The sequence below is a fragment of the Tachyglossus aculeatus genome, chromosome X2 (assembly GCF_015852505.1).
Source record: "Tachyglossus aculeatus isolate mTacAcu1 chromosome X2, mTacAcu1.pri, whole genome shotgun sequence".
Taxonomy (NCBI): Eukaryota; Metazoa; Chordata; class Mammalia; order Monotremata; family Tachyglossidae; genus Tachyglossus; species Tachyglossus aculeatus.
Genome location: NC_052100.1, coordinates 2870633 through 2898245, shown reverse-complemented (window position 1 = coordinate 2898245; position 27613 = coordinate 2870633). Strand labels below are relative to the sequence as shown.

The window sequence follows — 27613 nt, the reverse complement described above, 5'->3', positions numbered from 1 at the left end:
GCGTTAGCCTCGCGGCTTAACCGCCTCCCCGCGAGGGCGGGAGCAGGTGAGGAAACCGAGGCCACGAAGGGTCCCAAGGCCTGCCGGTGCTCGAACTCAGGTCGCCTGACTCCCGGCTCCTTCCGCCAGGCGGGTCTTGGACCCCGGGGTCCCGTCCCGGTCGGGGTGCGTCCCCCCACCTCCCACGCGGAGTCGGTACTCACTTGCCATTTCCGTATTTGATCCGGATGTCCCTGGTCTTGTTGAGCTCCTTCCCGTCCTTGAACCAGCGGTAGGAGGGCTGGGGGTTGCCGGCGGAGGCCTCGCACTTGAGCGACTGCTTGTCTCCCACCTGCACGTTCTGGCTCTTCATCTTCTTCAGCTTGGGCCGGACCGCTGCGGAAACCCGGGGACGGGGGAGCGACACGTCAACCACCCGGGCCGGCCGCGGACTTGTGGACCGTCCGTGGGCTTACGGTCCCTTTCGTTCGTTCCATCGTATTTATTGAGCGCTTACTGTGTGCAAAGCACTGGACTAAGCGCTTGGGAGAGCACAATATAGCAATAAACAGACGCACCCCCTATTAGACTGTAAGCCCCCTGCTGGGTAGGGACTGTCTCTATATGTTGCCAACTTGTACTTCCCAAGCGCTTAGTACAGTGCTCTGCCGACGCACCCCCTATTAGACTGTAAGCCCACTGCTGGGTAGGGACTGTCTCTATATGTTGCCAACTTGTACTTCCCAAGTGCTTAGTACAGTGCTCTGCCCACAGTAAGCGCTCAATAAATACGACTGATTGATTGATTGATTGATACGCACAAGAGAAGCAGCGTGGCCTGACGGACAGAGCCCGGTCCTGGGAGTCAGAAGGACCTGGGTTCTAATCCCAGCTCTGCCACTTCATGATGATGACGGTATTTGTTAAGCGCTTACTATGTGCCAGGAACTGTACTAAGCGCTGGGGTGGATACAAGCAAATTGAACTGGACACAGTCCCTATCCCAAGTAGGGCTCACAGTCCCAGTCCCCATTTGACAGGTGAGGTAGCTGAGGCACAGAGAAGTGAGGTGACTTGCCCGAGGTTGCACAGCAAAGTGGCAGAACCGGAATTAGAACCCATGACCTTCGGGCTCCCAGGCCTATGCTCTATCAGCAAGTCACTTCACTTCTCTGTGCCTCAGTTGCCTCATCTGTAAAATGGGGATGAAGACTTTGAGCCCAACGTGGGACAACCTGATCTCCTTGTATCCTCCCCAGGGATTAGAACAGTGCTTTGCACATAGTAAGCGCTTAACAGATGCCATTATTATTGTTATTATTATTATTATTATTATTATTATTATCCACTATGCCATGCTGCCTCTCACTTTCTACCTCATCTGTTAAAAAAATGGGATTTAAGATGGAGCGTCCCATGTGGGACGGGGACTGTGTCCGACCTGATGAGCTTGTATCTACTCCAGCGCTTAGAACAGTGCTCGACACATAGTAGGAGCTTAACAAATACCATCATCATCAGCACACATTGTGCTCATCACATCACTCCACACAAGGCTGATGCTCAGCACATCCCCCTACCAATGGGAGGTACTCACTACAGCACTCTACCCACCGTTGGTGCTCAGTCCAGTGCTGTGTACACAAGAGACAAGTGCCCTCCACACCAGAGGTGCCCATTACAGCCACTATAGCGCTTTGCCCAGAGTAGACTTTCAATACAGTGCTTTACAGACAAGAGGTGCTCAGTACAGTACTCTGCCCACAGTAGGTCGTCAGTACAGTGCCCTACACACCAGAAGTGTTCACTATAATACTCTGAACAAAACAGGGGCTCAGTCCAGTGCCCTACAAACCAGAAACACCCACTACAGCCCTCTGTCAGCCAGCCAATCCATCAATCAATCGTATTTACTGAGCACTTACTGTGTGCAGAGCACTGAACTAAGCACTACGGTTATTTTGTTACTGATGTGCACGTAGCTTTAATTCTATTTGTTCTGACGATTTTGACACCTGTCCATTCATTCATTCAATCGTATTTATTGAGCGCTTCCTATGTGCAGAGCACTGTACTAAGCACTTGGGAAGTACAAGTTTGCAACATCTAGAGATGGTCCCTACCCAACAGCGGGCTCACAGTCTAGAAGGGGGAGACAGACAACAAAACAAAACATATTAACAAAATAAAATAAATAGAATAAATATGGACAAGTAAAATAAATAGAGTAATAAATCTGTACAAACATATATACAGGTGCTGTGGGGAGGGGAAGGAGGTAGGGTGGGGGGATGGGGAGGGGGCTCAGTCTGGGAAGGCATCCTGGAGGAGCTGAGGTCTCATAATAATGATGATGGCATTCATTCAATCGTATTTATTGAGCGCTTACTGTGTGCAGAGCACTGAACTAAGCACTTGGGAAATACAAGTTTGCAACATATAGAGACAGTCTCTACCCAACAGCAGGCTCACCAATCGTATTTATTGAGTGCTTACTGTGTGCAGAGCACTGTACTAAGTGCTTGGGAAGTACTAGTCGGCAACAGATAGAGCTGGTCCCTTCCCAACAACGGGCTCACCAATTGTATTTATTGAGTGCTTACTGTGTGCACAGCACTGTACTAAGCGCTTGGGAAGTACAAGTCAGCAACATATAGAGACGGTCCCTATCCAACAGCGGGCTCACAGTCTAGAATTTATTAAGCGCTTACTACGTGCCAAGCATTGTTCTAAGCGCTGGGGAGGTTACAAGATGATCAGGTTGTCCCACGGGGGACTCACAGTCTTCATCCCCATTGTACAGATGAGGCTTACCGAGTGCAGAGCACTGGTCTAAGCGCTCAGCAAGCCCGATTTGTCTGTCCCCGGCCCGGTCATTGCCCAGCTACATGTTTTGTTGTCTGTCTCCCCCTTCTAAACTGTGAGCCCGTTATTGGGTAGGGACTGTCTCTATATGTTGCCGACTTGTACTTCCCAAGCGCTTAGTACAGTGCCCTGCATCCAGTAAGCGCTCAATAAATCCGATTGAATGAATGAATGAGAAGCAGCGTGGCTCCGTGGAAAGAGCCCGGGCTTTGGAGTCAGAGGTCACAGATTAAAATCCCAGCTCTGCCAATTCTCAGCTGTGTGACTTTGGGCAAGTCACTTAACTTCTCTGGGCCTCAGTTACCTCATCTGTCAAATGGGGATTAAGACTGTGAGCCCCCCGTGGGACAACCTGATCACCTTGTAACCTCCCCAGCTCTTAGAACAGTGCTCTGCACATAGTAAGTGCTTAATAAATGCCATCATTATTATTATTAGTGAATGAATGAAGTACAATCTAACAAATATAACAGACACATTCCCTGCCCACAACAAACTGACAGTCTAGAGTGGGAGACCGACATTAATAGAAGTAAATAAATGACAGATAAGTACATGTGTTGGGGGGCTGGTAGGGGGGATGAATAAAGGGAGCAGAAGGGAACGGGAGTTAGGAAAGGGGGGCTTGGCCAATCAATCAATCAATCGTATTGAGCGCTTACTGTGTGCAGAGCACTGTACTAAGCACTTGGGAAGTACAAGTCGGCAACACATAGAGACAGTCCCTACCCAACAGCGGGCTCACAGTCTAGAAGGGGGAGACAGAACAAAACCAAACATACTACCAAAATAAAATAAATAGAAAAGATATGTACAAGTAAGATAAATAAATAAATAAATAAATAGAGGAATAAATATGTACAAACATATATACATATATACAGGTGCTGTGGGGAAGGGAAGGAGGTAAGATGGTCAGGGAAGGCGCGCAGAGTAGATGCTCAATACAATGCCCTACACACCTCAGGTGCTCAGTACAGCATTCTGCACTGAGGAGGTGTTCAGTACAGCACCCTACCCCCAGGTGACGAGCAGGGAACCGTGCTAAGCATCTGTAAGAGCACAGAAGAAGCCAGAGTCCTAGGTCTTGCCCTCCCGAGCTCATCAGCCACAGACAGAGTTGTCCGGGATGAGGTCAGGAGACTCCCCCTCCTCCCCCTCTCCCCCTCCTCCCCCTCTCCATCCCCCCCATCTTACCTCCTTCCCTTCCCCACAGCAGCTGTATATACGTATATATGTTTGTACAGATTTATTACTCTATTTATTTTATTTACTTGTACATATCTATTCTATTTATTTTATTTTGTTAGTATGTTTGGTTTTGTTCTCTGTCTCCCCCTTTTAGACTGTGAGCCCACTGTTGGGTAGGGACTGTCTCTAGATGTTGCCAACTTGGACTTCCCAAGCACTTAGTCCAGTGCTCTGCACACAGTAAGCGCTCAATAAATACGATTGATGATGATGATGAGGGCCGAGCCGGCGGATGCCCAGTCACGAGGCTCTCACGGGCCCCTGGGCCACCAGGAGGAGGAGGCAGGTGCCGGATCATGGGCAGTGAAGACGTCAGCCCACTCCTGTCCCTTTCCACGGGGGCCTGGGTGTGTTTTCCCTAGGCTGGGCCCTAGAGCCCAACCCTCGCACCCCGTGCCTCCTCATTTATTCATTCATTCATTCATCCAATCGAATTTATTGAGCGCTTACTGTGTGCAGAGCACTGTACTAAGCGCTTGGGAAGTCCAAGTTGGCAACATCTAGAGACGGTCCCTACCCAACAGCGGGCTCACAGTCTAGAAGGGGGAGACAGACAACAAGACAAAACATATTAACAAAATAAAATAAATAGAATAAATATGTACAAATAAAATCAATCAATCAATAGAGTAATAAATAAGTACAAACATATATACATATATACAGGTGGTGTGGGGAGGGGAAGGAGGTAAGGCGGGGGGGGGGGATGGGGAGGGGGAGGAGGGGTCAGCACGGGCCTGGGGGAGCCCAGGAGAGTCCGGGGCGGCAGGGAGGGGCCCGTAAGATATCCTAATGCAATAATAATAACAAATGATTTTCATTCTCAGCCTGCTGTCCGCTGTTCTGGACCCCCTTTGCCCTGGCACGCAGCCTAAGTAGACCCAGACAGGTCCCCTGCCCAGGAAGAGGTGACAGGGAGGAGACTGAAAGGGGTGGGGGCACCCTAGGCAGCCCCCTCCTCAGCCCAGGCTGGAATAAAAATAACTGTGGTATTTGTTAGGCGCTTACAGTGTGTACCAGGCACTGTACCAAGCGCTGGGGTGGATACAAGCAAATCGGGTTGGACACGGTCCCTGTCCCACACGGGGCTCAGGGTCGCAATCCCCATTTTACAGATGAGAGAACTGAGGCACAGGGAAGTGAAGTGACTAGCCCGAGGTCACACAGCAGGCAAGTGGGGGAGCCGGGATTAGAACCCACAATCTCTAACTCCCAGACCTGTGATCTATCCACTCAATCAATCAATCGTATTTATTGAGTGCTTTCTGTGTGCAGAGCACTGTACTAAGCGCTTGGGAAGTACAAGTTGGCAACATATACAGACAGTCCCTACCCAACAGTGGGCTCACAGTCCATGCTGCTTCTCAGGAAGGGGTGCAGAGGCTCAGAGCGCTGAGCCCGGAGGAGGGAATTTTTAAAGTATCAGGGGTGGTTTGTGTGGGCTGACTCACTACCCACCCAGTGCCAAGGCTGGGACTCCTAAACCTGGCCGGGAAACACAGAGAGCCTGGGTGCCCGGCCCCTGCCCACCTCAGGATAGCAGCTCGGGCAGCCCAGTGGTCCCAACCCCGCAATCCCCCCAAGGACTGGGTGAGTGGGGACGACGACGGGGTAGAGCTCAAAGCCGCCCTCCGGTCCAGCCGGGGCTACCCCTGCCCCTCTGCCCCAGTCGGGCTGCGATGTCTCAGGAGGTAATTACAGACTCTGAGTTCTAACGACCGGGAGGGAAAAAAAAGAGAGAGGGAGAAATGAAAAAGGGCAGGCGAGACTCGCAGCGGGCATCCTTGACTTTACCATCTGTGAAATGGGCGGGCCAACGCCTTTCTCACACCGCGTACCCGGCTGGCTCAGGAAGGGCCGGGGGCACCAACCGGTCGACCAGGCGCCCAGGTCCCTGGGGATCCTGCCCAGCCCCCTCTACTCACTGCCTCTCCCAAATGCTTAGCACAGTGCTCTGCCCTCAGGAAGAGCTCCGTAAATACGACGGACTGATTGACAGGGATGCAAGGATAGACAAGGAATTGGAAAAAAATCGACCGAGGGGGTGGGACAGCCATTGGGTGGCTGTCATGAAGAACAGAAAACATGGCACTGGATTCCAGTTGCCAATTTGTTGCCAATTTGTGCTTCCCAAGCGCTTAGTACAGTGCTCTGCACATAGTAAGCGCTCAATAAATACGATTGATTGATTGATTCCAGACCAAACTCTGGGCCTGCGGAGCTGTATTTCTCTGATTCTCCCCAACCTCAAGGAGCTTACGAATTAGCTGGGGAGGTGGACACATTTACCAATAGGCGGAGAAGGGGATAGGAATATGAGTTGGTGCTCAAATGGTAAAGTGCGGAAGCCAATATTCAGAAGTGCTGAAGTGACGGACTACTAAGTGACTACTGCACCAGCCTTCTCTCTGATCTCCCATCCTCGTGTCTCTCTCTCTTCAATCCATACTTCATGCTGCTGCCCGGATTATCTTTGTCCAGAAACGCTCTGGGCATATTACTCCCCTCCTCAAAAATCTCCAGTGGCTACCAATCAATCTGCGCATCAGGCAGAAACTCCTCACCCTGGGCTTCAAGGCTGTCCATCCCCTCGCCCCCTCCTACCTCACCTCCCTTCTCTCCTCCTACTGCCCAGCCCGCACCCTCCGCTCCTCCACCGCTAATCTCCTCACTGTACCTCGTTCTCGCCTGTCCCGCCGTCGACCCCCGGCACACGTCATCCCCCGGGCCTGGAATGCCCTCCCTCTGCCCCTCCGCCAAGCTAGCTCTCTTCCTTCCTTCAAGGCCCTGCTGAGAGCTCACCTCCTCCAGGAGGCCTTCCCAGACTGAGCCCCTTCCCTCCTCTCCCCCTCGTCCCCCTCTCCATCCCCCCGTCTTACCTCCTTCCCTTCCCCACAGCACCTGTATATATGTATATATGGTTGTACATATTTATCACTCTATTTATTTATTTATTTATTTATTTTACTTGTACATTTCTATCCTATTTATTTTATTTTGTTGGTATGTTTGGTTCTGTTCTCTGTCTCCCCCTTTTAGACTGTGAGCCCACTGTTGGGTAGGGACTGTCTCTATGTGTTGCCAATTTGTACTTCCCAAGCGCTTAGTACAGTGCTCTGCACATAGTAAGCGCTCAATAAATACGATTGATTGATTGATTGATTGATTGACGGAGAGGATTTAGCCTTGGGCAGAAGAATCTATTCACTGAGAAAGGCTTCCTGGAAGAGGGAGGTTTTCAGAAGGTATTTGAAGATGGAGAGAGGAAGGGGAAATGTAATTTTTGGCCTACGGACCCCTCACTCAGGTCCTGCCTCTAGCCTGGAATTCCCTCCCTCTTCAAATCCGACAGACCATCGCTCTCCCCGCCTTCAAAGCTTTATTGAAGGCACATCTTCAATAAAGACGAAGACTAAGACTGTGAGCCCCACGTGGGACAACCTGATCACCTTGTATCCCCCCAGCGCTTAGAACAGTGCTTTGCACATAGTAAGCGCTTAACAAATCCCATTATTATTATTATTATTATCTCTTCCAAGAGGCTGAGATGCTTGAGGAAGGGTTGGGCAGAGGTACCTCCCGGCACCCGGTCTTGTACCACCCTGGCCCCTGGGCCGGCTCCTGCCTCCACCCCGCCCAAGGAGCTGGCCGATCTCCACCGCCCAGGGGGCCGGGCCAGAAGGAAGGCATTTACGAAGAGGGATAGATCTGTTCCCTGGCTGGGAGTTGCCAACTTGTACTTCCCAAGCGCTTAGTACAGCGCTCTGCACACAGTAAGCGCTCAATAAATACGATTGATTGAGTTGTGGGGTAATGGAGGAGATGAGAAGCAGCGTGGCCTAGTGGAAACGGCCCGGGCCTGAGAGTCAGAGGATCTGGGTTATAATCCCGGCTCAGTCTCTCGCCTGCTGGGTGACCTTGGGCAAGTCATTTAAACTCTCTGGGCCACAGTTGCCTCCTCTGCAAAATGGGGATTTGTTCCCTGTTCTCCCTTCCCCTTGTGAGACCCATGTGGGACGGGGACTATGTCTGACCTGATTTTCTTGCATCGATACCAGTGTCTAGTTCAGTGCTTGGCACAGAGGGAGCACCTAACCCACACCCATCATTACGATCATCATCGTGACATCTTGGGTGGGTGCAGCCAGAGAACCCTCAATCCTGGCCCGGTCCCGCTGGGGCCCGCGCCCGCCGCCCCCCGCCAGGCCCGACCCCGGTTCTGAGTTCTTCACGGCTAGGGCCCCGGGGAGGGTGAGCTTTGGGGAGGGCCTCTGCTCTGTCTGGGACTTTTGGTCCCGGAGGCCTCCCCACCCTTCTCCCGGACATCCAGGGGGAGACCCTCTCTCTGTGGCGGGTGGGCAGGGCTCCCACGCTCCCTGGCGAACACGTGGCAGGGCAGCCTGGCCCTGGCTCTGTGAGTCACACGGCGGGGCAGAGCCCACACCTGGCCCGGCCTCACCCAGGCCCTCAGGCCCGGCGGCTCCAGCGCACGCACCCCCCCACGCCAACTCCCGCTGGGCGGACAGCAGCCTGGCTTTTCCCATGGCAGGAGGTGGAGGGGGTGCGCGGGCAGCTCCTGGAGGGCTTCTAGGAGGAGGCGGCGAGGCGGGCGGGCAGGCAGGCAGATTCCGACGCCTGAAGCCAGGCTGGGTGGTTTGAGAGCACAGAACCCATCCTGGTGCCCCCTCCCCAGCCCCACCTGCGCCTCCTCTCACACACCCCTCCCTACCTGCATGGGGTCAGGCAGACTCCTCGGGGTCCCTCACTTCACCTGTCGGCCTGACCATGGACGGGAGGCCCCCAAATCCCGGGTGGTTCCCCCCGGCCGGTGCCCAGGCCCCAGGCAGGCAGACGGTTCCTGAGAGGAGGGAAAGGCCGGAGGAGGAGGCAGGGAAGAGGGTTAAACCCCAGCCCCGCTGGTTTCCTGGCCCCCTGACCCCCCACCCCCTACTCGCCAGAGTCCAGGGCAGAACCACCTCTGAACAATGCCTCTGGGCCACCCCTTTAGGCCTGGCCCTCTTGGGGGGACTGTGGGGGCCTCTTGGGCCCCCCACCCAAACCAAATCTCCCCACCCCCGCCAAGGAGAAAAGGAGAGCTCTATAGCAGGTAGGATTGAGGCTAGACCACCTAAAGGGTTGTGGAAAGGCGGGGAGGCCCCGGGAAAGAGTCCCCAGGGGGGTTAGAAGCATTCCTATCTGGAATAATAATAACAATGGCATTTATTAAGCGCTTACTATGTGCAAAGCACTGTTCTAAGCACTGGGGAAGTTACAAGGTGATCAGGTTGTCCCAAGGGGGGCTCACAGTCTTAATCCCCATTTTACAGATGAGGGAACTGAGGCACAGGGAAGTGAAGTGACTTGCCCAAAGTCACACAGCTGACAAGTGGCAGACCTTCAGGGACTGACCTCCACGTGACCTGGAGATCTCCACTGGGCTGGCCCAGCTTGGGGGGGTTCCCACCCTGGACAAGACAGCCCCCGCCAAGAAGTGTCTGAGCATTCATTCAATCGTATTTATTGAGCGCTTACTGTGTGCAGAGCACTGTACTAAGCGCTTGGGAAGTCCAAGTTGGCAACATATAGAGACGGTCCCTACCCAACAGCAGGCTCACAGTCTAGAAGGGGGAGACGGACAACAAAACAAAACATAGTAACAAAATAAAATAAATAGAATAAATATGTACAAGTAAAATAGAGTAATAAATATGTACAAACACACATATGTATATATACATATATATACACAGGTGCTGTGGGGAGGGGAAGGAGGTAAGGTGAGGGGGAGGAGGGGGAGAGGAAGCACTGAGCACTGTTACCCCTTCTCCTCTGTCTCTCCACACACGGGAGGGCCAAGGGCCCCGAGCTGAGGGGAAATTAGTTGGGGAAATCTGGATAGTCCCTGTGTATGTGGGCGGGGGGCGGGGGTCCGTCAGGGTGAGAGACATTGGCAACAGGGAAGGGAGGTGGCAGGGGAGGTCTCCCACTGCTCCTGGAGAATGGAAATGTTACATTTTAGGCAAAGGAAGAAACGGGGCTGGGGGTGGTTGAGGGGACAAGGAGAAATGAGTTGGGGACCCCCTGGGGGCTGGTGTTCCCCCGCCCCGGGGTCCTACACCCTAGCCAGGACCCCCCTCGATAGCCCGGGACCCTGCATCCTGTCCCCAGATGCTGCCTCCTGCGATTTATCAGCAATATTTACTAAGCACCTAACCACCGCCAACCACCACTGGACCACCCAAACCCAGGATGGGAGGAGGGGGGTGGCGTACAGACCCTTCCTCCTGCAAACCCGGGGAGCAGGGAGAACGCCCATCTCACTGCCTCGCTCATCACCATCCCCAGAGGCTCAGAGACAGACGGCAACGTGCGGCGGTCACACAGCGCCCGAGCCAGAAACAATTCCTCCTCCCCACCCGGGCCGAACGCCGTGCCCTCCACCTCCTGCCCCATCCTGCTCTTGGGTCTCTGTTGTGATTTCTCTCCAAGGCCAGGATGGTTTCTCCAAGCCCTCTGACCTGGTGGGCAGGGGGTGAGGAGGAAAAGTGGGATGATGAGGCAGAGCAGAATCTTAGCACCTTCTGCCTCAAACAGCACAGCGGTAATACGCCCACAACACACTTATATTCACCCCAGTGCTTACTATAGTTCCTGGCACATAGTAAGCGCTTAACAAATTTTATTATTATTATTCACACACACACAAACACACACACACACGTGCACGCCCAGCTGAGAACCCAGGAACAAACACACACGTAAGCACACACAGCAGAGACCCCCAGGGACGGACTGTCGGATGCAAGCACACACACATGCACGCACACACCTGAGACCCCAGGAAACCCTCACAGGGTGAGGCAGTCCCCAGATCTCTGAAACATAATAGGACTCAAGCCAATGGGGGTCCTCACTATTCATTCATTCAACCGTATTTATTGAGCACTTACTGTGTGCAGAGCACTGTACTAAGCGCTCTAGCATTGACTGAGCTCTGACTGGACATAAAGCACTATCCTGAGAGCACCTAGTAGGAGTAGAGCACTGCGCTGAGCACTTATAGAGCGCAGAACACCGTACTGCGTGCCTTTTGTGGGCAAAGTATCTTACTAGAGTGCCTGCTTGGGACCAGGTTCTTGGGCACAGAGAGGAGAAGGCGTTTGGGCCCTGCCCTTGAGGATCTTCCAAACTAATGAAGAGCCTAAGGATGGGAAGAAGTGGGCAGAGAGGCCAAGCTGACACTTTCTGGCTGCCGCTTACAACCGGGCTGAGACTGAGGGGGTCCACAGAGCCCCCGGCCCCTTCCCCGGGCAGGCCTGCTGTGGCTCACCCTCTCCCACCCAGGCCCTGAACCCACTGCAGCAGCTCCCCTCCCCACCCCGGGGGAAGATAGCGGGGGTATCCTGGCATCGCCCCCCCAACTCCCCTGCCCTCCTGCGACCCCGGCAACTGCCTGGCGTCGCGCACGCCTCTGCCGGCCTCCCGCTGCCCGCGGAGAAGGTCAGGCCGTGACCCCGGGGTCAGGGCAGGGAGGCCCCAGGACTCCCCGGCTGGCCCAGAGACAAGGCCTGCCCGCCGGACCACCTGCTCAGCCTGGCCCCTTCTGCCCGCTGCGGGGGAGGCCCAGAAAGCCTTCTCGGGGCCCCGCCGTCCCCTCAGCTGCTGGGGTGGGAGTGGAGGCTGGGCCCGGCCCCTGCCACCCCCGCCCCTGGCCCCGAGGGCACCGATTCTCCCGTCCCTGCGCGCCCAGCCCAGACCTGGGTACCTTTCTCACCGGGGTCCGGCTCCTTCTCCCTTCTCTTCCCCTCTTCTCTGGCCTTCTTGCCTCTTCCTCTCCCCCTCCTCTTGCTCTCGGACATGGTCCCCCTCTGCGCCGGGCCCCGCGGACCAAGGGGCCCAGCTGCAGCCTCCCGTCCGCCCTGGTCTTCCTCGCCCGCTCCGGCTCCGGGGCCAGCGCCCCAGGCCCGGCCTCAGCCCCACGGCCTCAGCCCCACCACCCCAAGGCCCCAGCCCCACAGCCTCACAGCCTCCTCAGCCCCACAGCCCCATCGCCAGCCTCCGCCCCACAGGCTCAGCCTCACAGCCTCCACCTCACAGGCTCAGCCCCGCAGCCCCTCAGCAGCACAGTTCCAGCTTCAGCCCCAGCCCCATGCACAACCCCGGCTTCAGGATGAGGATGAGGATGAGGATGAGATTGAGGACCAGCCGGTTGGTGCCCCCGGCCCCCTGCTGCCCTCCGCACCCGCCGTGCTCGCTCGCTCGCGGGGTTGCTTATAAGAGGTGTGGGGGTGGGGGGCGTGGGGAGGATGGGGAGTGGGGGGGGGGGGGGGCGGGGAGCCCGCACATTAACTCTTCGCCTCCTGCCGCCGCTCCAAGGGCCCCGTGCCTGGCTCCGGACCAAGGGGAGAGGGCGGGCCGGTCCTTCCCTTTAAAACCCACGGCTGCCGCAGAGACTTCTCAGTCCTGCCCCAGCAGGACCTGAACACGGGGCCCGGGATGGCCTCGTCCGTCCATCCATCCACCCATCCATCCATCCATCCATCCACCAATCTATCCATCCATCCATCCATCCATGCTGAGAAGCAGCGTGGCTCAGTGGAAATAGTCCAGGCTTTGGAGTCAGAGGTCATGGGTTCAAATCCCGGCTCCGCCAATTGTCAGCTGTGTGACTTTGGGCAAGTCACTTCACTTCTCTGGGCCTCAGTTACCTCATCTGGAAAATGGGGACTAAAGACTGTGAGCCCTCCGTGGGACAACCTGATCACCTTGTAACCTCCCCAGTGCTTAGAACAGTGCTTTGCACATAGTAAGAGCTTAATAAATGCTATTATTATTATCCATCCACCAATCTATCCGTCCATCCAGCCGGGGGTCAGCCCGTCGCCCTCCCCGCCGCAGCCTCGGTCCCAGTCCCAGTCCTGGTCCTGGGGGCACAGGGGCTGGGTCAGCCCCGCAGCCGGCACCCCTTCCCCAGCACAGCCGGCCGGGAGCGGGGTCCCCTCAGCCAGGGCCTGGCCCAGGGGGGCGAGGGGTTGCCGAATTGTACTTTCCAAGTGCTTGGTACAGTGCTCTGCACACAGTAAGCACTCAATAAATACAATCGAATGAATGAATGAATGAATGGGGAGGGGGGCAGGGGCTCCCTGGGGTGGGGAGTGAACAACTCTGCAGTCCAGCCACAGTCCGAATGGACAGGAGACCAATATGTTGCTATCCTGGCTCGCCCTAATAATAACCACTGTGGTATTCATTAAGCGCTTACTATATGACAAGCACTGTTCTAAGCTCTGGGGTAGAGACAAGGTCATCAGGTTGGACACAGTCCCTGTCCCACGTGGGGGTCACAGCTGTAATCCCTGTTTTACAGATGAGGGAACTGAGGCCCAGAGAAGTGAAATGACTAGCCCAAGGTCACACAGCGGACATGTGGCAGAGCCGGGATTAGAACCCGCGTCCTTCTGATTCCCAGGCCTGGGCTCTTTCCACTAGACCGCACTGTTTCCCTCCAGGCGAATCACCTACCACTTCTGGCAAATTTTTGGGCCGAGACCCCGGCCCCCTCCCTTCCCGCCGGATCCCTGTGGGTGGGACACTCACTGGAAGCAGAATGCTGTACTGAGCACCTACTGTATGCAGAGCACTGTACCGATACCTAATGTGAGCAAGAGCAGCGTGGCTTAATTAAAAGAGCCCGGGCTCGGGAGTCAGAGGTCGTGGGTTCTAATCCCGGCTCCAACATTTATCAGCTGTGTGACCTTGGGCAAGCCACTTCACTTCTTTGTGCCTCAGTTACCTCATCTGTAAAATGAGGACTAAGACTGTGAGCCCCACGTGGGACACCCTGACTACTTTGTATTTACCCCGGCGCTTGGAACAGTGCTTGGCACATAGTAAGCGCTTAACAAATACCATCGCATCATTATTATTATTATTCCTGGACACCTGCACCTCCTATGTGCGGACTGTGGCACTGGGCAATCGTTTCATGCAGAGCACTGTACCGAGCATCTACTGTGAGCCGAACACTATTGAATATCTCCACCTACTGTGTGCAGAGCACTGAATTGGGTGTCTACTGTGTGCTGAGCACTCTATAAGATGCCTACTGTGTGCTGAACGCTGTAGGGAGCACTTGGAAGAGTACACCAGAAATGATGTACACGCTACTTGCACTGTTGGGGCCCGCACTCTAATGTCTAGGGCCTTGACCTTGCCAAGACTGTGGGTCCCAGCAGGGAACCCCCAAACCATCATTAGGCGGGGCAGAGTGTGTGTGTGTGCGTGCGTGTGTGTGTGTGTGTGTCCCCGTCCGTCCCTTCTGGTCCTCGCCGGCGATTGTGCAATTTCTGGTGTGACCTTTACATGGATCCCGGGGGCTCTGGGGCGAAGACAAAAGCCAAGAAAAAATAACCAAAAAAAGAAAGATCCTGATATGTCGTCCAACCGCCCCCACCCCCCGGCCCCCAGTTTCACAATGGGAAGCGAACAGAAATCTCAGGGGCTAATTGAATTCCTTTAAAGAGCAAAACACCCAACGCGTAACTGGCTGCAAACTTATTTTCTCCCCCTAACGTTTCTCCCTTCCCATTTGTACAGTGACACTTGCACTTTAAGGCTGGGCCGCGGGCGCACTTTGAAGTGGGGAAAGTTTAGACATGTTTGGATCGTGTGCAAAAACACCTACGGGAGGATGGAGGGTGGGGGGCGGGAGAGGGGCCTCCCCTCCCACTCGGGGGCCCAAGGCAGGGGGTGGAGGGGGCTACGCGGGATGATGGAGGGTCCTCTCACCGAAAGGCCCTTCGATGGTCATCCCGACTAGGCCCCTGCCTTCCCCCTCCAGAGGTGCCGGCCGTGCAAGGGTGGGGGGGGGAGCGGAAAGTGGGGTGTCCTCCCTCTGTGATCCGCTCAGTGTGGGAAAGTTGGCTCCTTCGGGAGTCTTCCCGAAAGCCCTCTTGCAGCGGCAGGAGGAGGGAGGCAAGGCGGGCTGGGCTGGGCCGGCTGGAGAAACGTGGGGACGACGGGGACCGGTCATTCCCATGCACGGTCACGGGAATGACCCCAGAATTCCCATTTTATAGAAAAGGAGAGACAAAACAAGGGCTTTCCGCCAGTGAGCCAGCACGGCCCATCCCACACCCGTGACTGTCCCCTCTCCATCCCTGACTGTCCCCCAGTGAGCCAGCACGGACCATTCCACATCCCAGATTCTCCCATCTCCATCCCCAATTCACCCCAGCACAGTGACCCAGGGTTTCCTAGTGGAAAGAGCCCAGGCATGGGAGACAGAGGACCTGGGTTCTAATAACAATAATAATAATAATGGCATTTGTTAAGTGCTTACTATGTGCAGAGCACTGTTCTAAGCGCTGGGGGGGGATACAAGGTGATCAAGTTGTCCCACGTGGGGCTCACAGTCTTAATCCCCATTTTACAGATGGGGTAACTGAGTCTCAGAGAAGTTAAGTGACTTGCCCAAGGTCACAAAGCAGACATGTGGCAGAGCAGGGATTCGAACCCAAGACCTCTGACTCCAAAGCCTGTGCTCTTTCCACTGAGCCATGCTTCCAACTCCACTTCTTGCCTGCTGTGTGAATTTGGGCATATCACTTAACTTCTCTGCGCCTCAGTTCCCTCATCTGTAAAATGGGGATTCAATACCTCGTCTCCTTCCTACTTAGAGTGTGAGCCCCCTGTGGGACCTGATTATTTCATATCTTCCCCAGCACTAGTACAGTGCTGGGCACATAGTAGGCCCTTAACAAAAACTGTTATTATTATTGTAAAGTTACCCCTGAGTTCTAGTTGCACGACTGCATTACAAATCCTGGCTCCACCACTTGTCAGCTGTGTGACTTTGGGGAAGTCACTTAACTTCTCTGGGCCTCAGTTACCTCATCTGTAAAATGGGGATTAAGATTGTGAGCCCCACGTGGGACAACCTGATCACCTTGTATCCCCCCCTGCGCTTAGAACAGTGCTTTGCACACAGTAAGCGCTTAATAAATGCCATCATATTATATATATTTGGGCCTCTTCCTTCCATGGCCTCAGTTTCCCCATCTGTAAAGTGGGGCTAAGAACAGCAGCTAAGTCCCACCCCCGCACAAATACGTGCCCAGGGATGCTCAGGGGATCACCGGGCCGATGTCTGTGAGGTGCTTTGAGCTCCCAGTCAAATCAGGGTGTTATTATCCAGATCCACACCCACCCTAAAAGGAGCTGTACAAAGTGCCAGGATTACACGGCCAAACAGCCTATCATCGGCACAGACCATCCACGAACAGTTCATTCTTTCATTCTTTCATTCAATCCATTAGATTTATTGAGTGCTTACTGTGTGAAGAGCACTGTACTAAGCTCTTACGAGAGAACAATACAACAATAAACAGGCAAAGTCCCTGTTCATAACGAGCTTACAGTCCAGAGGGGGAGAAAGGCATTAATAGAAATAAATAAATGACGGATAAGGACAAAAGTGCTGTTTTCCACTATTCAGGTGGAATAGTGCCCAGGTGGAGGAGGGGGAGCAAAGGGGGTGGTGATCGATCCCTGCTCCTCTCCCCAGCTCCTCCTTGGTCTCCCTGGGTGGCCCTAAGCCAGTCCCCCCCCACCCCCCGTCCCCATCTCCTCCCTCCACTGGACCTTCTCCACCTCGGCGATGGAGACGAGCTTTTCCCGCCGAGCCAGAGGGATGGGAATGGGATGGGATGGGGTCTGAGCGCTTAGAACAGTGCTTGGCACATAGTAAGCACTTAACAAATACCCGGATCCACCCCCCAGATTGGGAAACGGAGCTGGAGAGGGATCAGAGGACGGCGAAGGGAAATATGGTGTTGTTTAGTCTGGTGCTTGAGCAGGCGGTTTAGTGGTTGAACCCAATTTGGTGCCTGAGAGTCCAGGCCGGAGCTCCGGGGCCCAGTTTGGTGTTCAAGCACTTAGGCCAATGCTCGAGCACCCAGACCGGTGCTCCATTGTCCAGTTCGGCCCTCAAACACCGAGGCCAGAGCTCCTATGCCCTTCTGGTGCTCGAGCGCCCAAACTAGAGCACTGCACCCTTTAGATTCTCCATCGATACTGGGGATTCTGACACTGTGTAATAACAATAATTATGGTATTTGTTAAGTGCTTAATAAATGCCAGGCACTGTACTAAGCGTCAGCTCACGGTACTAAGCGAGAACCACAGGCAGCAATCAAGGCCAGTGCTCCCAAGGAGGTCCAGACCCAGAGACCTGTCCTCAGAGGGGAGGAACGCGAATGGGGATGGGAGCTGGGAGCCCTGGGGTCCCGAATCCACCCTCCCCCGACCTCTCCCCCAATTGCCCAATTAGGAGGCCTTCCCCAACTAAGCCCTCTTTTTCCCTACTCCCTCTCCCTTCCACCTCACCCTTGCACTTGGATCTGTCCTCTTTAAGCCCTTGATATTCACCTCACCTTCAATCCTACAGCACTGATGGGCTTATCCGTTATTTATTTATTTATTTATTTATTTATTTATTTATATTAATGCCCGTCTTCCCCTTTAGACTGTGAGCTCGTTGTGAGCCGTAATGATAATAATAATGATGGCATTTGTTAAGCACTTACTATGTGCCAGGCACTTTACTAAGCGCTGGGATGGGTACAAGCTAATCGGGTTGGACACAGTCCAAGTCCCCTGTGGGGCTCAGTCTCGATCCCCATTTTACAGATGAGGGAACTGAGGGCCCGAGAAGGGAAGTGACTCGCCCAAGACCACACTGCTGACAAGTGGCAGAGCCGGGATCAGAACCCAGGTATCTCTCCTCCCAGTCGTGCGCTTTTTCCTGCTAGGCCGCGCTGGCTGGGAGGCGATGCGGCGGAGGGAAGGGAAGGGAAGGGAAGGGTCGGTGCCCAGGGGGGTGAAATTCCTTGGCACCGTGAGCTCTCTCCTCTCGCCTCTCTGCCCTCCTGGGTGATCAGGGCGGGGTGCTGGGGGGAGGACCGGAAAAGGGGCAGCTCCAGGAGGGGTGAGATGCCAGGAGGGATCGGGAAGAGGAGGGGGCAGTGGGGGCATGGGCCAAGGGCGGGGGCTTTCTCCCCCTGTGAGCGGCCGCGGCCGAGGGAGAGGGAGAAAGGAAGGAGGGGAGAGGTGAGGCGACGGTGGGCAGGCCTGGGCACAGCCATCAGAGGATGGAAGAGAGGAGGAGAAAGGGGAGAAGGAGGAGGAGGAGGAGGAGAAGGAGGTGAAGGAGGAGGAGGAGGAGAATGAGGTGAAGGAGGAAGACGAGGAGGAGGAGAGGAGGGGGAAGAGGAGGAGGAGGAGAAGAGGAGGAGAAGGGTCAGAGATCCAGGCATGAGGGGCAACGTGGGGCCTGGCTGAACCTCAAGGATTTGGTGGGGAACATTCATTCATTCATTCAGTCGTATTTACTGAGCGCTTACGGTGTGCAGAGCACTGTACTAAGTGCTTGGAAAGTACAATTCGGCAAGAGATAGAGACAACCCCTCCTTCCTCTCCCCATCCCCCCGCCTTACCTCCTTCCCCTCCCCACAGCACCTGTATATATGTATTTATTACTCTGCTTATTTTAGTTGTACATATTTATTCTATTTATTTTATTTTGTTAATACGCTTTGTTTTGTTGTCTGCCTCCCCCTTCTAGACCGTGAGCCCACTGTTGGGTAGGGACCGTCTCTAGATGTTGCCAACTTGGACTTCCTAAGCGCTTAGTACAGTGCTCTGCGCACAGTAAGCGCTCAATAAATACGATTGAATAATAATCCCTACCTAACAACGGGCTCACGGTCTGGAAGTTACACTTCCCCGCCCATTGAGGCCGGGCAGCATCTGCCCGGCTCAGAACCAAGGAGATGCTCTAAGGACACACTGGGGCCCAACTTTCGATCCTATGAGATCCACTGAGCACTCATGTCCATATCTGTAATTGTTTTTATATCAATGTCTCCCTTGTCCCCCCTCTAGACTGTAAGCTTGTTGTGGGCAGGGACTCTGTTGTTGTATTGTCCTCTTCCAAGTGCTTAATACAGTGATCCGCACACAGTAAGCACTCCATAAATATGACTGATTGAATGAATGAGGAGCCACAGCCAAAGCGAAGCACAGTGCTCGCCCCGAGACATGCAGGCGCACGCGTACACACACACAAACGCACAAAAACACACGCATGCACACACAGATGTGTGGTCCTACCCACCCAGAGTGAGTCTTGCCCACACACAGAAAGCAACGCATCCTGCACTTGCGTACATATACACACGTGCACACCAACACACCCGCAGAGCAATGCACACAAGGATGCATGGCCTCAGGGTGACACACCCACACCCACACACAAACACACATGATGGGCCCGTCCTAGGCTTTTATGACTCAACTCAGTCCTCTCTAATGAAACTGCCTAATTAGGCGAAAATAACATCCCCTGGTGTGGGTCTAACCGGGAGAGCCCCCGATAAGAACGGTCCTGCTTCCTGACTCAGTTTCCCCATCGATCCCGGGGATTGGGACTGAGGCCTCGCCCCACCCCACCTCCACCCAAGGAGTTATGCTAAATCAGGGCAGGAAATGTGTACGCTTATTGTTGTACTGGACTCTCCCAAGCGCTTAGCACCGTGCTCTGCACACACTAAGCACGACTGACAGTGTGGCTCAGTAGAAAGAGCCTGGGCTTGGGAGTCAGAGGTTGTGGGTTCTAATCGCGGCTCCACCACTTGTCAGCTGTGTGACTTTGGGTAAGTCACTTCACTTCTCTGTGCCTCAGTTACCTCCTCTGTAAAATGGGGATTAAGACTGTGTGCCCCACGTGAGATCAACCTGATTACCTTGTATCTAACCCAGAGCTTAGAACAGTGCTTGGCACGTAGTAAGCGCTTATCAAATGCCATTATTATTGTGTATACATCTGTAATTGTGCATATATCTATAATTCTATTTATCTATTTGATGCGATTGATGCCTGTCTAAATATTTTGTTTTGTTGTCTGCCTCCCCCCCTTCTAGACTGTGAGCCCGTTGTTGGGTAGGGACCGTCTCTGTTGCTGAACTGTACTTTCCAAGCGCTTAGTACAGTGCTCTGCACACAGTAAGCGCTCAATAAATACGATCGAATGAATGAATGCATGAGGGGGAGGGCGGATAATGAGAATAATGGAAAGTTGTGAAATGCGTTGAGACCCTTACTATGTGCCAACCGCTGTAATAATAATAATAATAATAATAATAATAATAATAATAATAATAATAATGGCATTTATTAAGTGCTTACTATGTGCAAGCACTGTTCTAATCAATCAATCGTATTTATTGAGTGCTTACTGTGTGCAGAGCACTGTACTAAGCGCTTGGGAAGTACAAGTTGGCAACATATACAGACAGTCCCTACCCAACAGTGGGCTCACAGTCTAAAAGCGCTAAGCGCTGGGGAGGTTACAAGGGGATCAGGTTGTCCCTCAGGGGGCTCACAGTCCTAATCCCTATTTTACAGATGAGGTAACTGAGGCACAGAGAAGTTAGAGAAGCAGCATGGCTCAACGGAAAGAGCCCGGGCTTTGGAGTCAGAGGTCATGGGTTCAAATCCCAGCTCCGCCACTTGTCAGCTGTGTGACTTTGGGCAAGTCACTTCACTTCTCTGGGCCTCAGTTCCCTCATCTGTAAAATGGGGATTAAGACTGTGAGCTCCCCATGGAGCAACCTGATCACCTTGTAACCTATCCAGCGCTTAGAACAATGCTTTGCACAAAGTAAGCGCTTAATAAATGCCATTATTATTATTATTATTAGGTGACTTGCCCAAAGTCACCCACCTGACAATTGGCAGAGCCGGGATTTGAACCCAGGGCCTCTGACTCCAAAGCCCGTACTCTTTCCACTGAGCCACGCTGCTGTACTAAGCGCTGGGAAGCCTCAGCTCGAGGAAAGGCGTCCATCCCCGCCCTGAGGGTGCAAACCTTGGGACGTCAGGAAGCTCTGCCCAGTGCAGGCATCCCGAACCCACGCCCCTTCGTCTGGAACCATGCCCATTCATTTCATTCATTCATTCATTCATTCATTCATTCATTCACTCAATCGTATTTATTGAACGCTTACTGTGTGCACAGCACTGGACTAAGCGCTTGGGAAGTACAAGATGGCAACATATAGAGCCGGTCCCTACCCAACAACGGGCTCCCGGCCTAGAAGGGGGAGACAGACGACGGAACAAAACATGTGGACGGCTGTCAAGTCATCAGAATAAACAGAAGTAAAGCTAGATGCACATCATTAACAAAATAAATAGAATAGTAAATATGTACAAGTCAAATAAATAGAGTAATAAACCTGTACAAACGTTATACACAGGTGCCGTGGGGAGGGGAAGGAGGTAGGGCGGGGGGGAGAGGAAAGAGCGCATTCAAGGCATTCAATCGTATTTATTGAGCACTTACTGTGTGCAGAGCACTGTACTAAACGCTTGGGAAGTACAAGTTGGCAACATATAGAGACAGTCCCTACCGGGGGGGAAACCAGGCCAGGGGCCACGCCCATTTTGACAGGAAGCCATGCCCACCATGACCATGGCTCAATGGAAAGAGCCCGGGCTTTGGAGTCAGAGGTCATGGGTTCAAATCCCGACTCTGCCAAATGTCAGCTGTGTGACTTTGGGCAAGTCACTTCACTTCTCTGGGCCTCAGTTGCCTCATCTGTAAAATGGGGATTCACTGTGAGCCCCCGTGGGATAACCTGATCACCCTGTAACCTCCCCAGCGCTTAGAACGGTGCTTTGCACATAGTAAGCGCTTAATAAATGCCATTATTATATTATTATTAAGCCCCGCCCACTGGGAGGGGAAGCCATGCCCATCCAGGGCCGGGGCCCCACCCCCTATTCCTCCCATTTCTTCCCGCTCCGCCCACCAGGCCATCCTCAATCGATTGGTCGATCGATCAATCAATCGTATTTATTGAGCGCTTACTTTGTGCAGGTACCACACTATGCTAAGCTCTCTCTGCCAACTGTCAGCTGTGTGACCTTGGGCAAGTCACTTCACTTCTCTGTGCCTCAGTTACCTCATCTGTAAAATGGGGATTGAGACTGTGAGCCCCATGTGGGACCAACCTGATTTGCTTGTATCCACTCCATGCTAAGTACAGTGCCTTGCACATAGTAAGTGCTTAACAAATACCATTATTATTATTGTCTGTTCCATCATACTCTTCCAGGCGCTTAGCATAGTGCTCTGCACATGGTAGGCGCTCAATAAATACAATTGGCTGTTTGATTGGATCTCTCCCCCCCCACCTCCTCCTCTCTCGGGATTCTCCCCTTCTCCTCAGCCGCTTAGGTAAGGACCAGTCAATCAATCAATCGTATTTATTGAGCGCTTACTGTGTGCAGAGCACTGTACTAAGCGCTTGGGAAGTACAAGTTGGCAACATATAGAGACAGTCCCTACCCAACAGTGGGCTCACAGTCTAAAAGGGGGAGACAGACAACAAAACCAAACAGTCGGTCCCGGGCCGCCCGAGGTCGGGGGCTCCGGGGAAAGGGGCGCTTGCTAACGCCCGGTTTGTTTTTCATTAGCATCTCGAGCATAAAAAGGTTTAATTCAATTACTGCAGTGGCTGCCTGACCGGAATTCCCATCCCGTCCATCACTGAGAAGCAGCCTGGCTTAGTGGAAAGAGCCCTGGCTTGGGAGTCAGAGGTCATGGGTTCTAATCCCGGCTCTGCCCCTTGTCAGCTGTGTGACCTTGGGCAAGTCACTTAACTTCTCTGTGCTTCAGTTATCTCATCTGTAGAATGGGGATAACACTGTGAGCCCCACGTGGGACAACCTGATAACCTTGTATCTACCCTAGTGCTTAGAACAGTGCTTGGCACATAGGAAGTGCTTATCAAATACCAACATTATTATTATTATTTATTTTGAAGAGTTCATTCACTCATTCATTCATTCAGTCGTATTTATTGAGCGCTCACTGTGTGCAGTGCAAAACAACCGGCCAACTGGCACCGCAGTCCGCTTTGTTCCTGGTTCGGCTGAGTGGTGATCGGGTTGGGGTCACTGGGTCGGAGTCCCTGTCTGCAGACACATCATCATCATCATCAATCATATTTATTGAGCGCTTACTGTGTGCAGAGCACTGTACTAAGCACTTGGGAAGTACAAGTTGGCAACATATAGAGACAGTCCCTACCCAACAGTGGGCTCACATCCAACCAACCCCTTCCTGGGGTGACCCTGCTGACCCTCGCCCTCCAGAAACCCCCCTCCCCTGCCTGGCAGCTCAATCAGTCATTGAGCGATCGTATTTATTGAGCGCTTTCTATATGCACAGCACCGTACTAAGCGCTTGGGAGAGTACAATCCAACGGAGTTTGTGGATGCGTTCCCTGCCCCAACTCTTGGTGCAATGTGTTGCTCCCTAGAGGTGCCCAACAAAAGCCTTAGCGACAACTCTGATGGCATGGGAAGCAGCATGGCATAGTGGCAAGAACACGGGCTTGCGAGTCAGAGGTCGTGGGTTCTAATCCCGGCTCTGCCACTTGTCTGCTGTGTGACCTTGGATAAGTCACTTCACTTCTCTGTGCCTCAGTTACCTCGTCTGTGAAATGGGGACTAAGACTGTGAGCTCCACGTGGGACAGGAACTGTGTCCAACCTGATTTGCTTGCAGCGTGGCTCACTGGAAAGAGCCCGGGCTTTGGAGTCAGAGGTCATGGGTTCGAATCCCGGCTCCACCACATGTCTGCTGTGTGACCTTGGGCAAGTCACTTAACTTCTCTGAGCCTCAGTGACCTCATCTGTAAAATGGGGATTAAGACTGTGAGCTCCCCGTGGGACAACCTGATCACCTTGCATGCCTCCCCCAGCGCTTAGAACAGTGCTTTGCACATAGTAAATGCTTATCTCCCCCTTTTAGACTGTGAGCCCACTGCTGGGTAGGGACTGTCTCTATGTGTTGCCAATTTGTACTTCCCAAGCGCTTAGTACAGTGCTCTGCACATAGTAAGCGCTCAATAAATACGATTGATTGATTGATTGATTGATTAACAAATGCCATCATCATCATAATCATCATCTACCCCAGAGTTTAGTTCAGTGCTTGGCACATAGCGCTTAACAAATGCCATAAAAAAAAATTCCGTTCTGACTAGACAAATCACCTCTCATCAATCAATCAATCAATCAATCAATAGTATTTATTGAGCGCTTACTGTGTGCAGAGCACTGTACTAAGCGCTTGGGAAGTACAAATTGGCAACATATAGAGACAGTCCCTACCCAACAGTGGGCTCACAATGGTGAAACCCCAAGTTTCTGGTAAACGGGCAAAAGAAAAACCCCTCTATTTTTCTTGAGGGCAGTGAATTACTCCTTCCTCATTGTGTTCTACACATGGAATTACTCAACCGGCTTGTTCTGTTTTAATTAACCCAGCTAATAACTTCCCCGCTGTACCCCTTGGTCGTAACTTCTTGGTTTCGTATAATAATGTGCTTGTTTCTCCCTTTGTGTTATAATGAAACGATAATGACCTGTCCTCCTGGCATCCATCCCCCCTTAATATCCGGAGATTTCCTTAATAGAGAACGCCGTTGCCGTCAATTCTGTCTCTGTCCGTCTCTTTCCCCTTTTCGATGGGACGTTTCTGTTTTCTCCTCTCGGCCCCTCTCCTGTGGGGAGGCAGTGACATAATCCCATCTTTGGGGGTGAAGGGGGTCCCCTTGGGAAGCCCAGACCTTGGGCCCGGCTCTGGCCACGTACGGCTCTAGTCCAGCCCGTGTCCGGATCCCCGTTGTCCCAGTGTCGGTCCGATGCGATGGGGGGTCAAGGCCCCAGGTTGACCTCCACCCCACATCCCGGCCAGGGGAAAGACTGGCTGGACGCCGCACCGTCCAGTTGGATGGATAACAACGGGGACTGAGAAGAAGGGAAGGGGGACGATTTTCTATGACAAAAGAGGAAGTTGACAGGGACGGGAATTAGAATCAAGGTCTTCTCCAAGCCCCAGATGGAATTCAATAAATGGTACGTATTGAGCAGTTGCTATGTGCTATGTGCTAGTGCACTGTACTAAATGCTTGGGAGAGTCCAACCCAGCAGAATTAGAAGACCCTGCCCATAACAAGTTTGCACGGCGGGTGGAGCCGACTGCTCCGTGGGCTCGTGGGTCCCAGCGGGCAGGCGCCGGGTGGCCCCGGGTGGCTCGGGGAACAGGAAGGGGGCTTCTCATCCCTGGCAGTGGTGCCCGGAAAATCGGCGGGTTGCACCCGGGGTCCCTTGCCTTGCCCTTTCATTCATTCATTCATTTATTCATTCATTCAATTCATTCAATCGTATTTATTGAGCACAGAGCACTGTCTTAGAGCTTGGAAAGAACAACTCAGTAACAAATAGAGACAATCCCTACCCAACAACAGGCTCACATTCTAGAAAGGGCGGGGGGGAGAGAAAACAAAACAAAACGTAGCAAGAAAACAGGCACCAATAGCATAATAGTGATGATATTTGTTAAGCGCTTACCATGTGCCAAGCACTGTTCTAAGCACAAGGGTGGGTACAAGCTACATCCACCAAGCTAGCTCTCTTCCTCCCTTCAAGGTCCTACTGAGAGCTCACCTCCTCCAGGAGGCCTTCCCAGACTGAGCCCCTTCCTTCCTCTCCCCCTCATCCCCTTCTCTATCCCCCCGTCTTACCTCCTTCCCTTCCCCACAGCACCTGTATATATGTATATATGTTTGTACATATTTATTACTCTATTTATTTATTTATTTTACTTGGTACATATCTATTCTATTTATTTTATTTTGTTAATATGTTTGGTTTTGTTCTCTGTCTCCCCCTTCTAGACTGTGAGCCCACTGTTGGGTAGGGACTGTTTCTATATGTTGCCAACTTGTACTTCCCAAGCGCTTAGTACAGTGCCCTGCACACAGTAAGCGCTCAATAAATACGATTGATTGACTGATTGATTACAAGCCAATCCGGTTGGACACAGTCCCTGCCCCACATGGGGCTCACACACTTAATCCCCACTTTACAGGTGAGGGAACTGAGGCGCTGAGAAGTGAAGTGACTTGCCCAGGATCGCACAGCAGACAAGCGGCAGAGCTGGGATTAGAACTCACAACCTTCTGACTCCCAGGCGTGTTCTCTAGCCACTAGGCCATACTAAATCCTGCCCGCTGCCCGCCACGGCCTCTGCCAGGCCTGGGAAGGGGATGGAGTGGAGCAGAGAGAGAAGTGGACTCCTCTCCCCAGACCTAGGCTGGCCCAGGAGACCCCACCACGACCACCCAGGTGGCCACCAAGGACTGGACACTCCCGCCGCTCCCCTACTGGACCCCCCACTCTCACCCCCTCTCAGCCTGTCCCTGGGGGGCTCCTGGGTCACTTGTGACTCCCGCGCTGCTCCCAGTACTAAGAGCTGGGAAGAGGACAGTGCAACGATATAACAGACACATTCCCTGCCCACAACAAGTTACAGTTCAGAGCGAGAGATAGACATTCATGGAAATAAATACACGACAGATATGGACGTAAGTGGTGTGGGGCTGGGAGGGGGGAGGAATAAAGGGAGCAAATCAGGGTGACGCAGAAGGGAATGGGAGAAAAGGAAAGGAGGGCTTATTCGGGACCTGCCAGGACATGTCACCCCGCTCCTCAAAAAACTCCAGTGTTGCCCATCCACCTTCATATCAAACAAAAACTCCTCACCCTTGGCCTATCTCACCCCACTTCTCTCCTTCTACAACCCAGCCTACACACTTCCGCTCCTCTAGTGCTAATCTTCTCACCGTGCCTCCATCTCTCCTGTCTGACCCCTAGCCCAAATCCTCTCTCCTCAAATCCGACAGGTAATGACTCTCCCCACGTTCAAGGCCTTATTGACAGCACATCTCTTCCAAGAAGCCTTCCCAGACTAAGCCCCGCTTTTCCTCATCTCCCACTCCCTTCTGCGTCACCCCTTTGCTCTTCCCTCCTCCCAACCCCACAGCACTTTTGTACACATCTCTAATTTTTTCTAGTGGCATTCATGTCTGTCTCCCCCGCTCTGAATTGTAAGCTCGTTGTGGGCAGGGAATGTCACTGCTTACTGCTGTATTGTTCTGTCTCAAGTGCTTAGTACAGTGCTCTTCACACTGTTCTAATCGCTGGGGTAGATATAAGTTAATCAGGTTGGACACCGCCCCTGTCCCACAAGGGGCTCACACTCTTATCCCCATTTTACGGATGATGTAACTAAGGCACAGAGAAGTTAAGTGACTTACCCAAGGTCACACAGCAGACCAGTGGCAGAGCCTGGATTAGAAACCAGGTCCTTCTGACCCTCAGGCCCGTGCTCTAGCCACTAGGCCAACTTGCCAGCTCTCTCTTGCTTGCTTTCTCTCCCCAACCCCTCTCTTTTTTCTTTCTCCCTCTTTCTTTCTCTCTCTTTTGTTTTTCTTAATCTCTCTCACTGGTCCTCCCTCTCTCTCCCTCTCCACTTGCCAGAACAGTCAGGAGTCCCACTAGGTTCAACTTTCTGTGCCGCAGCTCCATGGAAACCTCTGAA

At 53.1% G+C, this 27613-nt stretch overlaps 1 protein-coding gene across 1 annotated transcript in view; it reads right to left on the bottom strand.

Moving 5' to 3' along the window:
• Positions 1–27613, bottom strand: part of NRG2 (neuregulin 2) — a 109113-nt gene that overhangs the window by 40455 nt on the left and 41045 nt on the right. The window contains exon 2 of the mRNA XM_038771163.1: positions 204–375. Coding sequence (XP_038627091.1) covers positions 204–375 — 172 coding nt within the window. The remainder of the gene's footprint in view (positions 1–203; positions 376–27613) is intronic.